At 36.8% G+C, this 15,696-nt stretch overlaps 1 protein-coding gene across 8 annotated transcripts in view; it reads right to left on the bottom strand.

Annotated features, from left to right (window-relative positions):
- Positions 1 to 15,696, bottom strand: part of Knl1 (kinetochore scaffold 1) — a 63,464-nt gene that overhangs the window by 28,154 nt on the left and 19,614 nt on the right. For all 8 annotated transcript variants that reach the window (XM_031371492.1, XM_031371488.1, XM_031371491.1 and 5 more), the window contains exons 7-13: positions 15,518 to 15,551; positions 14,071 to 14,108; positions 12,705 to 12,757; positions 6,141 to 10,580; positions 4,174 to 4,312; positions 3,369 to 3,436; positions 675 to 773 (exon numbers count right to left, since the gene is read on the bottom strand). In XM_031371492.1, coding sequence (XP_031227352.1) covers positions 675 to 773; positions 3,369 to 3,436; positions 4,174 to 4,312; positions 6,141 to 10,580; positions 12,705 to 12,757; positions 14,071 to 14,108; positions 15,518 to 15,551 — 4,871 coding nt within the window. The remainder of the gene's footprint in view (positions 1 to 674; positions 774 to 3,368; positions 3,437 to 4,173; positions 4,313 to 6,140; positions 10,581 to 12,704; positions 12,758 to 14,070; positions 14,109 to 15,517; positions 15,552 to 15,696) is intronic.

The raw sequence follows: 15,696 nt of genomic DNA, 5'->3' as shown, positions 1-15,696 counted from the left end.
AAAGAAAGAAAATCAAGGGGTAGCAAGGTGGCTCCCATAAATTCTCCTCTGACCTCAAAACATGTACATGCATGTGCATATATACATATACACACTATAGATAAGTATAGTTAAAAAAATCAATACCTAAAAATTAAGCTTACCAGGAACCACTTTACTTAAAATAGAAAGGAGAAAAAAAAAATCAAGGTAGTAGTGACTCATGCCTACCATCCCAGCACTTAGGAGACTGAGGCAAAATGGCGCCACCACCGCCCAGCGTCTCTTTTCTTCTTGAGTATGACTTGGCTCTATTGACATCAAGATATTGTTAGTTATACCAAGATGGAGAAAAAATACTCATGGATGTCAAGCTGTATACCAATCTGAGATCTTGCCTCCAAAGGCATCACTGAAATGTTTTACAGAGATGGCAGCTGGTATTACAAGTCCATCAGTGTGAGAAAAGGGAACATCACCAGGGTATACAAACTCAGGATGTTAAGACTTGGCAGCTTCAAGGCTTCATTCATAGTAGGCAGGCCTCTACCAACTGAGCTACATCCCTAGTTCATGATTTTATTGTTTAATAAATGCTTGATTTGGTGCAACCTAATCTAACTAACAACAATGACAACAACAGAGCATGATATATTTTAGCTAAGATGAATATTTTGCCAAGAAATTGCACTTACTTTGGCTGGGAGAGTGCTCTGCCTAGGTTTCTGTATTAAGATGTGGACCTGAAGAAGTATAAAGAACTCCTTTATTGTAATTTGTCCATCCTTGAGTTTCTAAAAATCAAAAAGAACTTTATATGAACACTCAAAGTAAATTCACTTTGACTCTAACAACATCATTCATTTCTTACAGCTTTATCTACCAAGTTAAGGAAATGGCCAAACTTCTTTCAGAAGTCCTTAGTTCAATTCCCAGCAACCACAGGTGGTTCTCAAGCATCTATGATGGGATCTTAAACCCTCTTCTGGTGTGCAGCTGTATATGCAGGTAGAGCACTCATACACATACAAAACTAAATAAATCTTAAAAAAAAAAAGATATCCCTCTGTAGTTCAAATTTGCTATGCAGCCCAGTATGGCTTAGAATTCACAATCTTAGTCTCTCTAGTGCTGGAATGAGAGGTGCCAACCACCAAACCCAGTCTAACAGATTTTTAAGGTTATTTAAAATAGTTTTCAAAAGGCTAAACATTTGTTCTTAATTTCTACTTATTAAGATCAAGGTGCTTGATCCTCTAAAACTCACATTAATTCCCAAGGTCATATGTCAATAGTATGTGGAAGAAGATAACTGGATGAAGTCATGATATTAGGGGCTCCAAGCCTGCATTAATGGCTTTATAAGAGGAAAATTAATTCAACTTGGTAAGCTATTACCATGAGACACTTGGTTATTGCCATGAGATACTATGGCAATAAAAAACTTGAGATTTTGCACCATACCTCCAGCCTAGCGGCCTCGTCCCATGCTGAGCTTGTAGCAGTGTTATACTTTATAAAGCTTAATGAACCACGAGCTGGCTGTATAAACTCCCTAGTTTGTGGTATTCAGTTATTACAAGAGAGAACAGACTAAGATAATACTTGATATAGCTACTATGTTGAATCCTTAGCAAAGAAAAATGAGCCTTCTATATATTTGAAATACTTTATAATTTTAAAAATTCTAAGGCTAGAGATATAACCCAGTTTTTTTAATTAGATATTTTCTTTATTTACATGTCATATGATTTCTCCTTTCCCAGTATCCCCTCCAAAAAACAAACAAACACACACACAAACAAAACTAACAGGAACAAACCCCTGTTGCCTCCTCCCTCCCCATGTTTGCCACTCCACTCTCTCCCAATTATTGGCCCTGGCATTCCCCTACACTGGGCACAGAACCTTCACAGGGCCAAGGGCCTCTCTTCCCATATAACCCAGTTTTTAAAAAATGTATTTATTTATTTTATGTGTATGAGTACACTGTAGCTGAACACATAGCCGTGAGCCATCATGTGTGTGGCTACTGGGAATTGGACTCAGGACCTCTGCCGCCCTGCTAGCTCAGGCCCTGCTTGCTCCAGCGTAATTCACTGTAGCTGTCTTCAGATGCACCAGAAGTGGATGTCCGATCTCATTACTGGTGGTTGTGAACCACCATGTGGTTGCTGGGATCCGAACTCAGGACCTTCCGAAGAGCAGTCAGTGCTCTTACCCGCTGAACCATCTCGCCAGCCTTGATATAACCCAGTTTTAAATTATTTATTTGCCTAGCTTTCATGAGGCTCTGGGGTGGATTCCCAGTACTACATAAAACTTGGCATGTGGCCCATGTATATAATCCTAACACTCTGGAGGTAGAGACAGGAGGATCAAAAGTGTCAGGTCACTTTCAGATATATATTAAGTTTGAGCCCAATTGTGACATATGGGAGAACAAAACAAAACAAAAACTAAGCCAGGTGTGGTGGCACACATCTGTAATTCTAAAACTTGGTGGTGGAAGCAGGAAGATCAGGAAGTTCAAGCCCAGCATGGGCTACGTAGAGTTTAAAGCTAGCCTCCATGCCTGGGCTCTTGTCTCAAAAAAACAACAACAGGGCTAGAGAGATGTCTCAGTTATTAAGAAAAAGCACTGGCTCTTCTTTGAGAGGTCCTGAGTTCAATTCCCAGCAATTACATAGTGGCTCACAACCATCTGTAACGGGATCCAGTACCCTCTTTTGGCATCTAAAGAGGGTGACAGTGTACTCACATATAAATAAATAGAAAAAAGAGCCAACAAAAGACTCTTAAAAATAGTGTATTTAAAGTGAGAAATAAAGTTGAGTAGTACATGACTTTGACATCAGGACTCCAAGGGGCAGAGGCAGGTTGATCTCTGAGTTCCAGGATAGTCAGGGTTACACAGAGAAATTCTGTCTAAGAAGAAAACAAAAACAAAAACAAAAACAAAAACAAAAACAAAAACACCAGCAAGACATAAGCCATCATGGTAGTACACATGCCTTTAATTCCAGGACTTCAGAGGCAGATACAAACAGATCTCAAGGAGTCTGAGGTCAGCCTAATCTACAATGTGAGTTCCAAGCTAGCCAGGGCCACAAAGAAAGATGCTGTTTCAACACAAAAAAAATAAGCAAAATAAAACCTCAGTGAGAAATAGCAGCCCATGGGATGGCTCAGCAGGCAAGGGCACTCAACATCAAGCCTGACAACCTGAGTTCAATCCCTGAGACCCACATGATGAAAAGACAGATCAATTTCTGCAAGTTGTCCTTAGACTGTCACATGTGTAGTATGGCATACATGCACTCAAACACATACACACAAAATAAGTAATAAATGTAAAAATAATTAAAATGAGAAATACATTAACATACCTCCCTCAAACTCTCTTCACAGATAGTGTCACCAAGAAACTGTGATTCCATGTGGCTATTACGCTGTGCTAGAAACAAAGCAAAATTTATATAAAAGGGAAGCAAGTCAAAGATAAACTGTAAGGCTTGAAATGGTGGTGCACACCTTTAGTGACAACACTGGAAAGGCAGAAGCAGGCAGATCTCTGAGTTTAAGGCCATTCTGGTCTACATCACAATTCTAGGCTGCCAAAACTACAGGTAGTGAGATCTTGTACCAAAAACAAATTAACAAATACTAAAATGTGAAGTTAATTTGAATTATCTTTCAGATTTATGTGCTGTTCATGATCCTGATGCATCCCATGAACTAGGATGTTTCTGGGAAGCTTTTCACTTAGGAAGAGAAAATATCTGTAATACAGCTTTAAGGTTCCATTCAATGTTTCCCCACTAATTCTAAGCTTTGGGAGGAAATCAACTATTTCTCTGTAATATAACACTTGTCATTTCATTAAAAAAATTTTTTTTTCCAAGACAGGGTTTCTCTGTGTATCCCTGGCTGTCCTGGAACTCACTCTGTAGACCAGGCCTGCCTCAAACTCAGAAATCCACCTGCCTCTGCCTCCCAAGTGCTGAAATTAAAGGAGTACACCACCACCGCCCAGCTCATTAAAAAATTAAAAAAAAAAAAGTAAAATATTACTTATCAACTCTTCAACACTGAAAGGATTTATATAATATCCAAATACTCCCTAAACTGAAATATACTTATTAATCAAACATTCAAATAACTGTTATTATTTAGCCTTCACAAGTCTCTTACTGCTGACGTCCAGAGTGAGTCCATCAGACTTGATTGAATCTAGAGAGCTGCTGCAACTAGATGGTGTCCTGCTCAGGCTTTTCAGCAATACACTGTTGACATTTTTATTGATGTCCTCTTCAGTATGATTATCAAAAATCTGAAATTACCAAAGAAACATCAGCATAAGAGCCAGTTAAAAGTAAGTTCCAAGACAGTCAGGGCTATACAGAAAAACCCTGTCTTAAAAAACCAAAAAAGAAAGGAAGAAAGAAAAAAATAAAGACACTTGCTATGTAAGCATAGTGGCCTGAGTTCCATTCCCAGAACCCATATGAAGGGAAAAGAAGATAATTGACTCCACCAAGTTGAGACAATGACTTTGTTCCCATGATATCCACATGCATGCTGTGGCAAGTTCTTCCTTCCATATCATATATATGCACAAAAGTGTCCTCATGTACACAGTACATAATTTAAAAACATCAGCATGAAGTTATGGGCTTGGTACTTACAGTGACTAAATTTTTTTTTTTAAGATTTATATCCTAGAATAGGCTGGCCTTGAAGTCAGAGATCCACCTGCCTCTGGCTCTTGAGTGCTGGGATTAAAGGCACACTACACCACCACCCAGCCAAAAATACTGTTTCTAACAAAATTTATCTACATAATTCATATACAATAACTTACTAAATAAGTAGAATATCACTGGGCAGTGGAGGCACATGCCCTTGAGCACTTGAGAGGCAGAGACAGGTGGTCTCTGTAAAAGACTATTTGAGGTCAGCCTGGTCTACAAAGCAAGTTCTAGGTCATCCAGGACTACACTGAGAAACTCTGTCTCAAAACCCAAAAAACAAACAAACAAACAGATAAATAGATAAATAAATCTTGGTTCATTTTCAAGTATTAAACTTAACCTAGGCATTCTTCCAGTCAATAGAGAAATAGGCTCTTTGACATGTCTTGATATACCAAGCAAACCTTGTCAAGCTTTTCTTTTTCCATTTTGAATAGTAGAAAATTTTTATACCTCAAATATTTATAACATGGAAAAACTCTTTTCAAGGTAGACATGATAGCACATGCCTATAATCCCAGCACTTAGCAGGATGAAGTCAGTGTCTATAACATACACATTATCTTAAGAAACAACACTGTGTGTGTGGGCTGGAAAGATGGCTCAGCGGTTAAGAGCACTGACTGTTCTTCCAAAGGTCCTGAGTTCATTCCCAGCAACCACATGGTGGCTCACAGCCATCTGTAATGGGATCTGATGCCCTCTTCTGGTGTGTCTGAAGAGAGCAATAGTGTACTCAGTAAGTAAAGCACTTTACTTGGCTCTGATGACTTGATCTTTAGAATCCATACCAAAGTAGGAGAGAACCAACTCCATAGCTGTCCTCTGACCTCCATATAAGTGTTGTGTCCTCCTCTCTCCCTCATACACTCATACAAAATTTTCAATCCTTCCATGAGATTCTTATACACAAAGTAATACTGACAAATCACCAGCAAAAGTGACTGGATATTTAGAATTATATATAAGTTCGATCTGGCATTATAAAGTACATCTGTAATTTCAGCACTTGGGAGTTAGAGGCAAGAGGTCCACAAGCTTGAGGCTATTCAGGGCAATAAAGTTAGATGCTGTATCAAAAAGGCAAGACACAATTATAATATTTGGTATTTATACAATTTTAATTCCACTTTTGTGGGTATTTGCCACAACAAATTGTTTTGAGATAAAATCGTTATGTAGCCTTGGCTAGCCTCAAAGTCACAGCAGTCCTCTTTCCTTACCCTTCAGAGTGCTGGGATTACAGGTATAGGCCACCATGTCATGTTAAGTTCGTTATGAACTGACCTCTAATAGTTCTATATAGCAATGTCTCACTAACCTATAGTAAGTAGAAATAGTTTCTATTGCTCAGAAACTTCCCAAAAAATTCAAGATCATTTTTTTTTTTAATTCAAGACAGCTTACCTCTTGATCTTGTGCACTATCATGTGTTCTGATTTTTTTCTCATTTGTAACATCATTTTCTTGAACACAGGTTCTTTTTTGAGCCCTGCAGGTTTCTGTTTTGTTTTCAGGGGGTAAAATCTCTTTATGGGATGTGTCAATTGGAGCAATTTCCTCAATGTCCAGGCTAACAGAATCTGATGAAGGTATCTCATCAGGATCTATAGGAAGATTTTCCTCATTTATACACTGAGAAAGACACGAATTCAGTTTGGCTGCAACAGATCCAGTGCCTGGATCTTTACTACAGACTGGCTGAGTTTCTAGGTGAGTTAAGTCCGTTGCATCTGCTAGAATCTGTTCCAGGTCATCAACACCAGTGATACTACAACTTCTCTTGTTTGGTAATCTGGGTAAAAATATTCCCAACGAACATCTTCTCATTTTGTCTTTAACAGCTGCTTTTGGTGGTACAGATGTAGTTTCAGCCTTATTACAGGAAGTTTTACTTGCTTCCTTTCTATCATTACTGGAACCTAGGCTATATATTTCTGTAGCTTGTACTATACTCATACTATGTGCCTGACTTCCTTCTTCAGGTAACTGTTCTGCAGGAGGTAATAAGTGAACAGTCTGAAAGTCCAAAACCTCCTCAGTTTTTCTATTCAAGTTACTCAGACTTGGTTTGGCACTACTAAAACATGAAACATTAGATGGAACTATAGAATCTAGTGCTTCTTCACCATTGGCATGTGTTTGAATGACTTGTGTTGTCAGGGCTGAGTTACTAGGGCTATGTACATTTGTACTACAGTTATCTTTTTGAATACTTTTATTCAGTTCTTCTTTATAGGTTATAGCAAAGTGTTCCACATTAGTGGGCATCTTGGACTCATTTACACATGTGGACACAGAGACATTTCCTATAAGGAAAGGTAAAGTGTTCTCCCCAGCTTTAGACAATATTCCTTCGTCTCTATGGGCAACATCCTGCCCTTTTTGAGTAGATGGAGGTTGTTGGGCTGAGAGATGAGACTGAGAAGCAACACTAACATCAACAAAGGCGTCCACTTGATCCTTTGCGAGTTTATGAGATGCATGCTTTGAGTTAAATTTAGCCATCTCCCCCAGATGCTCTTCTATCAGATCTTGATCTTTATGCAGTGCTATGGCACTTTCAGCTTGAGTAACTTCTTTTGAAGGACAAGGTGCAAAGACAGACAGTTTTTCAGAATCCATGTGATATGTACTTGGTAAAATCTCTACATAAGCAAACTCATTTGGCACTTGGCAATTATAAGCTTTCTCCTTATTTTTATCATACAAGGACATAGTATTACCATTCAAATTATCAGAAAAAGAAATATTTGGTAAAGAGGAATACTTGTCACTGGATCTACAAACATCAGCTGTAAAATCCACATTTTTTCCATCTGTTATATTTAATGGACAACTTTCAGGTTTAGTTTGTTTCAATGTGTTGGACTCCTCTTCCTTTCCTTTGACCTCCTCACCTATATCAGCTTTATGAAACTTGATCTTCATTGAACTTTGATCACTAAATAATGTATTAGAAGGAATAACAGTTGTCATATGGTGTTCGTGTTCAGCTACTGGTTTTTTGGTGATTTCTTGACTACAGGTATCACCTTCAGAACCACTCAAGTTTTTTGTTTTTTGTATTCCCAAGTTAGTATATTCATGAAATACTTTCTCTTTGGCTTGACAATCGATGAAAACCGTATGGGATCTGGTGACATCCAGATCACAGAGATCATCTACAAACATTACAGTTTTATCCATAGGTATAGTAGTTATTTGATCTGGTGCGACAGTCTTATATTCTGAAGCGGTGGTTTGACTTTTAGAAATCTCCAAGTCCATGGGCCTATATGCAGACAAAACTGGTTTGGAAGTTCCTGCCAATGGCACAAAATTGAAACCCTTTCTGTCTTGCAGCCTAGTTTCATTACTTATTTCCACCACAGAACTCTGAGTGATATCTCTATTACTTTTATCATTCTCTGGAAATATAATAGTCTTGTTTTTGAGACTAAGGCTTTTTCTTCTCTGAATTTTGCCTGACAGAAGTTCATTCAGAAATCCAGGCTTCTGTGCATCATTAGTTTCTTCTTCAGGCCCACTATTAGACCCGCCCTCTAATATTGTTGGCTGGCTGCCTTTTGCTGGTACATGATTGCTTTCACTATTTTTTGAAATAGAAACAATCTCTTCAGCAGGAGTAGATGTCACTTTTGGCTTCTGTAGGCTTTCCTTTTTGGATAATTGAAAGTCAATTCTGTCTGGAAGTACACCTTTCGCCTCTGCTTGGTAGTCAATGAAAACAGTATGGGACTTTGTCATTTCTAGTTCCTCATGATCATCTATAGACATCACAGTCTTATTCAGATCACCAGGAGTTATATCATTGGGTGAGATAATTTTACATTCTAAAGGAGTTATAGGAGTTCTATTGATTTCCATTTCAACCTGTCCATGTGCATGCAAAATGGTTTTAGACGTTCCTGCCAAAGATACTAAATGAGAATCATGTTTATCTAATAAAGATCTATGGTTTATTTTGACTGTGCAACTCTTGGTGATATCCATATCATCTTCATTATCCTCTGAAAATAATATAGTTTTATCAATTTTCAGTCCACCGGTACTTTTTCTTCCATAAATTTTGATATTTTGTTTTTCCTTCAGCAATTCTGGCTTATGTATACTTCTGTCCTTTAACATGTCCATATCATTAGTTGTTACTACTCTAGAGTTTCCTCCAGGAATGTTCACAGGTGTTTGTCTGCTTTCTGCTGTAAGTTGGCTGTTTCTGTGTTCTAATTTAATTTTACTATGTTCTTGTATTTCAGAAGGACCAAACCCAATTACAATAGTGTGGCTCTTGGTTAGATCCATAGTTTGTGCCTCCTCTGAGTACATTATCTTATGATGAGAACAGTCAGGATCATCTACATTTTTCCTCTGTGGTAAAGGAAGTTTAGAATGCTGGCCTAGCACTACTTGTTTATCCAGGCTTTCCCACTCATCTGAAGGGCTTTTGCTTTGAGAGTAAGATTTGGTGACATTCTTTGATGCTAAGTCGAAAGTTGTAGGAATAACTTGACTTAACTTAGTTGTGTGACTTTTAGTCAAATCCATATCTTTACCTGTTGAGAATTCCATCTCTTTGTCAGCATTTGTCAGACTCTGTTGTAATCTTTCCTTAGATACTTGAGGAACTGTAATAAAATTTACATTCAGCTTCTCATCTTTTGACATAGGTATAAGATTTTGGATCATCATTTCCTTTTCAAATATTGGTATAGCTGTTATTTCCTTTTTAATGTTTTCTTGATCATGTTTAAATATCTTATTATCTATTGCAACTGTGTGGCTTTTGGTAATGTCCATGCTATCCTCTTCTGGATAAATAGTTTTCTCTCTGAGTGGGCCAGCATCTGGATTGGTACATATTTTAGAATACTTATTATCAGCCTTCAGCAATTTTTTTTCCTCTTGCATACTTGATAGACACTTAGTCAGTTCCATTGCATCATTGCTACTAGAATAAAAAATTGTCTTATACCCTTGAATAGCTGGACTAGAATATATAGATTCTGAGGTTATAGCCAATGTGCTGGCACTTTGATTAGAAATCTGTGTGACTGTGTGAGTTTCTGACTCTATAGAATGACATTTGGTAATATGAATTTTATTTTCAGGGTTTGGGAAAGAGCCTTGAAAAGCAGCATTTAGTTTATCCTTAAGGGCTGTTTTCTTCTCTGGAGGTGTAGCTCCATCAACTGTTGTAACATTCATACAATTTTGAGTTTGAGTTTCTCTTTCAGATAAATTATTTTCTGATGACAAAACCTGTATTGTATAGTTAGTTGTCAACTCCATACATTCATTGCCATAAATTGTATTATCACCTTTGGATTCTCCTAAGTTGGCCTCTCTGGATGGAGGAATCCAAGTCTGAATACAGGCTGTATGACACTGGGTCAAATTCATCCCATCATCTTGTTCTCTAAAGATTCTAGTCCTATTACTGTTCTCATCTACACTATGAGATGCATGCATTTGCTGTGTTGAAGAGGCACTGTTTGAGTCTTTGGAATAAACAGGTATCTCAGCATTTTCCTTATCAAGCTCTGTTTTCAATCTTTTTATGAAGTTGTCAGAATTGATCTTTTCTGAGAAAATGTTTTGACCTATGGAAATTGTGGGACATGCTAAATCCCTTTTAATTCTTGAATTTGCAGCATGATGCTTTAAATTCTCCAGAAAGGATGTGGTATCTATTTTTGTGGAATTTTCATTTTTGGTACAATCTGAAAGACCTTTGGTAATCATCACAGTGTGACTTGCTGTCAGGTCCATCTGGTTTTCATCTGAAAAGATGACTGTCTGATCATTTGCATGTTTCCTTTCACGGTTGCAGTCTATAATTGAAAACTATAATAAAAAATAGAAAAATTAGACCAAATATAATTTTTTTGTAATTTATTATTTTATTTTATTATTTTATGTATAAGGGTGTTCTACCTGCATGTGTGCCTATGAACCACTTGCTTGCCTAGTGCCTGTAGAGGCCAGAAGAAAGTGTCAGATTCCCTGGAACTATAGTTACACATGGTTGCGAGCTGCCATGTAGGTGTTAGGAATTAACCCAGGTCCTCTGGAAAAGCATCCAGAACATTTACTGACTGAGCCGATTCTCTAGCCCCAAAATATAAATTTTTGAAAAAAGTATGTAATAATATGTACTATATATTTTTTAAAGATTTTATGAGGGCTCTATCTGCACGTACACCTGCATGCCAGAAGAAGGCATCAGATCCCATTATAGATGCTTGTGAGCCATCATGTGGTTGCAGGAGATTGAACTCTGGAAGAGTGGACAGTGCTCTTAACTGCCGCGCCATCTCTTCACCCCTAACATGTACTATGTAAGCACAATTAGTAATGGTTTCAAGCTATATTGCTTTACTTGGTATAGTATATAATATGTAACTGTTATTACATTTTCCCCCTAGGACTAGAGATGTACTTCATTTGGTAGTTATTATGTTACTTGTTATTATAACAAATAACATGTTATTATATTTACTATGTTATTATAAAGCCCTATGATCAATCCCCAGCACAATATAGACCAGTTTTGTTAATTCACACCTATAATGGAGGCATGAGGGTCAGCAAGCAGTTCAAAGGAGCTGGCATAGTGGTGCATGTCTTTCATCTCAGCATGCTGGGATCTCTGATTTTGAGGCCAACCACGTTTATACAGTGATCTCCAAGATAGTCAAAGCTACACGACAGAGTGAAACCTTGTCTCAAATAACAAAAAAAGTTCAAATTCACCCTTAGTTACAGAGTTAAGTTTCAGGTCAGACTGGGCTGGAGACCTGTCTCAAACTTTTTTTTAAAAAAGATTTCTTTATTTTTATATATGTGAGTACACTGTCACTATCTTCAGACACACCAGAAGAGGGAATCAGATCCCATTACAGATGGTTGTGAGCCACCATGTGGTTGCTAGGAATTGAACTCAGGATCTCTGGAAGAGCAGTCAGTGCTCTTTACCACTGAGCCATCTCTCCAGCCCTCAAACTTTTTTTTAAAAGCTGAAGTCTATAAATAAATACTTTTAGTTTAGGAAAAATTAAAATTCAAAGTTAATTATATGCCTTCTACACTAAAAAATAAAAAGCACTGAATGTATGAAATGAAACTATAATGAAAATTCTGTATTGAATAGTAATTTCAGCCCTAAGTAAAATCTTAGAAAGGCATAGGTACATAATGGCTAATTCATATTACATACTTCGGGGGGGCATCCTGTTTTCAAAGATATAGCCTCTAATTCCTTGTTGTTCAAAGTACAGTCTGTGCACATGCATGTCAGTGTCATTCAAGAGATGGTTAGAAATATAGATTCTTGGGGCTAGAAAAATGCCTCAGCAGTTAAGAACTTTCTCTACTCTTTCAGAGGACCAAGGTTCAGTTCCCAGCACCTACGTACCAGCTAGCAACTGTCTCTAACTCAAGTCCCAGGGGATCTGGTATCCTCTTCTAGAGTCTCGGGGTACCGGGTATGCACACAGTGCATACATACATGAATTGGAACACTCATATATCTTGTAACAAAATAAATACTTAAAAAAAATTTATGTAATCCCTGAAGAGTTTATCCTTTCAACCTGTCACAGATTTGTCTGTCTACCTACACACAATACATATATATGTTTTCCGTGTGTGATGCTAAGTGTTGAATATAAACCCTTGCATATGTTAAACAAAATACCACTGAGCTATATCTTCAATCAAAAAAAAAACCCCTCTATATTTTAATATAATTCTGAGACATTTCATATGCTCACTAAAGTTTGAAAGGTCTTGGTATTATTTAAATTGGTAATGACTTAATTTTCCTCAATTACCTGAAAATGTAGGAAGTTTTAATAGGCTATGATAATTCACTTTGGTAAGTTATCTCAAAATTATACCATTACAATAAAATTTTGTTATTTTAACTGTGGGAGATTAAATTATGAAGATACTTGCATGATTTCATACCTCCTTTTGTTGCATATGAGTCTGAATTGGAGCACAAAGCAAAGTGTTCATACCTATAGAACAATAAGAAAAAGATTATTGTAAGAAAATATCATGCCATAAGTCTTTTTTTCTTTTTCAGGACTATCATCAGTTAGAAGTATTTACCAGTGTCCTGGTTGCTCTGCTGTCAACTTGACATAAGCCAGAGTTATCTGGAAAGGGGAACCTCAGCTGTGAATATGCGAGTCTGTATGTACGGCCTTTCCTAGATTAATGATTAATGTGAAAAGGCCCAGCTTACTGTGGGTTGTGACATTCCTTACCAGGTGGACCTGCATTGTATAAGAAAGCAAGATGGGCAAGCTATGTTGAGCAAACCAGTAAGCGGTGTTCCTCCTTGGTCTCTGCTTCGGTTCCTGCCTCCATGTTGTTCCTGTTTTTAGTTCCTGCCCTGACTTCCAATCATAATGAACTACAACTATAAACAAAAATAAACCCTTTCCTTGCCAAGTCATTTTTTAGCCATAGTGCTTAACAGAACAATAAAAACATAACTAAGACAATAGTTATTGCGCCGGGCAGTGGTAGTGCACTCCTTTAATCCCAGCACTTGGGAGGCAGAGGCAAGTGGATTTCTGAGTTCAAGGCCAGCCTGGTCTACAGAGTGAGTTCCAGGACAGCCAGGGCTAAACAGAAAAACCCTGTCTCAAAAAAACAATTAAAAAAAAAAGACAATAGTTATTAAGCTTTTCATAAGGACATATGAATTAAATATCTTTAAGATTGGCAGTGGTGGCATACGCCTTTAATCCAGCACTCAGAAGGTAGAGGTAGCCTGGTCTGTAGATTGAGTTCCAGTACAGCTAGGGATACAAAAGAGAAACCCTGTCTCATAAAACCAAAACATAAATAAAAAAAGATTTTGAATTCACATTTTCCTTATTCAATGCTGAAGATCAAACCCAAGACATGGCAAGCAAGCACTCTATTACTGAGTTATACTGTAGTCCCTAAGAGCCTTTTCTAATGATAGAAAACAGTGATTATTATACACTATATAGATCAGTCTGACCTTGAACTCATAGAAATCCAACTACCTCTGCCTTTCAAGTGCTAGAATTAAAGGTGTGTGCCACCATACCTGGCATTATTTTTTTATTTCATCTCATGTATCCCAGGTTGGACTTAAACTTACTATGTAACCAAGGATGACCTTAAAGTTCTGATCCTCCAGGGTGACAGGATTACAAGTGTATACCACATGTTTGTATATGTATTAATTTTTTAAAGTTATTTATTTTTGTATATGAGTGTTTTACCTGCATCAAACAATCTAGATGAACAAAAGGAATATGAAGAAGAGATATATTTTGGTCATACTCACCAGTAATTTCACAATAATTATCATCTAAATTCTTATTCCTAAAAAAAAGCATTTTTATATATTATATTCCAAATAATTATGAAGAATACATAGTTGAAAGACTTAAGAAGACAAATAGGTATTGCAGATGTAGTCTTTAATCCCAACACAGAGTAAAAAGCTGGCTATATACTATTAAGTAATCTAACTTATTTAGTTTTCATAAAAGCTAAAGGCCAGCATATAGTTCTATATCACTTTTGTAATTACACTAAAAATAACCATGGGAAATGGATCATCTAAAGGACAAAAAATATTGTTTACTTTTCACTTTTTTTGTTCTTTACTTTAAAACCAGGGCTATTATTAATTCAATTCATTCCAAACAATTTTAACTTTAAAGTCTTAATAGGTTAGGGCAGAGAGACAGCTTAGAAGTTAAGAGCATTGACTGTCTTTTTCCAAAGGACCTGGATTCAATTCTCAGCACCCACATGGCAGCTCACAACTGTTTAAAATTCCAGTTCTTGGGAATCTGATGCCCTCTTCTGGCTTCTGCAAGTACTGTATATGCATAGTATATATACATACATGCTGGCAAAACTCTCATATACATAAAACAAAGAATCAAAACACACACATACAAAAATAAAAATAAAAAAAATCAAAATTATTTTCACAGATGTTTCATGCATGTATTAGTTAAGAGACATGTATTTATAAAGATGCTATACATGTACAGTAAATATATGCACACAGAAGTAAATATATACACATATGCATTCTCTAGTTGAATTACATGAAAAAGGTGAGATTTATTTAATCGGTTCCTTTATACCATTATAAAGGATCTTTTTGCCATCTTTAGGATCTTTTGCATTGCTTGCTATTATAATAACCTTCAGTGAATCTTACATAGTGATTATTTAAAACATTCACAAGTTGATTGGTGAAATAAATTTCTACAAATGAAATTTATACTAGATAATTAATTTAAGAGTCTCTACGTGAAAATGGAGTTTGTTATCACTACTAAGACTATACTATAGACTTACTTTTCAGATATAGTGGTACATATATGAAATTCTACCATTTGTGTTTTAAATTAATGTTAAATATTTGACAGAAGGAATGCTAAATAACAAAAATTTAGGGCTGGCGAGGTAGCTCAGTGGATAAGAGCATTGACTGCTCTTCTGAAGGTCCTGAGTTCAGGTCCCAGCAACCACATGGTAGCTCACAACCACCCATAATGAGATCGGATGCCCTCTTCTGGTGTGGAGTGAGTGGTGCCAGAGCAAGTGGGGCCGGGAGTTCAATTCCCAGCAGCCACACACATGACAGCTCACAGCCATCTGTACAGCTACAATGTACTCATGTACTCATACACATAAAATAAATAAAATAAATCTTAAAAAAAAAAATTAAACAACAATTTAATTATAGTTAGTACATGTCTCTTACTTACTGTAGAGTCAGCACATCGTCTCTGGCTTCTGTCTCTAAAAATAAAGATATAAAGTTGTTCAGAGATAACTGATCAAGTATTAGAAAAGTTATATAAGGTTGTTACTATATAAGGTGGGATTGCAAACTGGTACAACCACTCTGGAAATCAGTTTGGCGGTTCCTCCGGAAATTAGACAT

This window comes from Mastomys coucha, unplaced genomic scaffold, assembly GCF_008632895.1.
Source record: "Mastomys coucha isolate ucsf_1 unplaced genomic scaffold, UCSF_Mcou_1 pScaffold15, whole genome shotgun sequence".
NCBI lineage: Eukaryota > Metazoa > Chordata > Mammalia > Rodentia > Muridae > Mastomys > Mastomys coucha.
Note: the sequence above shows the minus strand (reverse complement) of the source record. Positions and strands in the feature narration are given on the sequence as shown.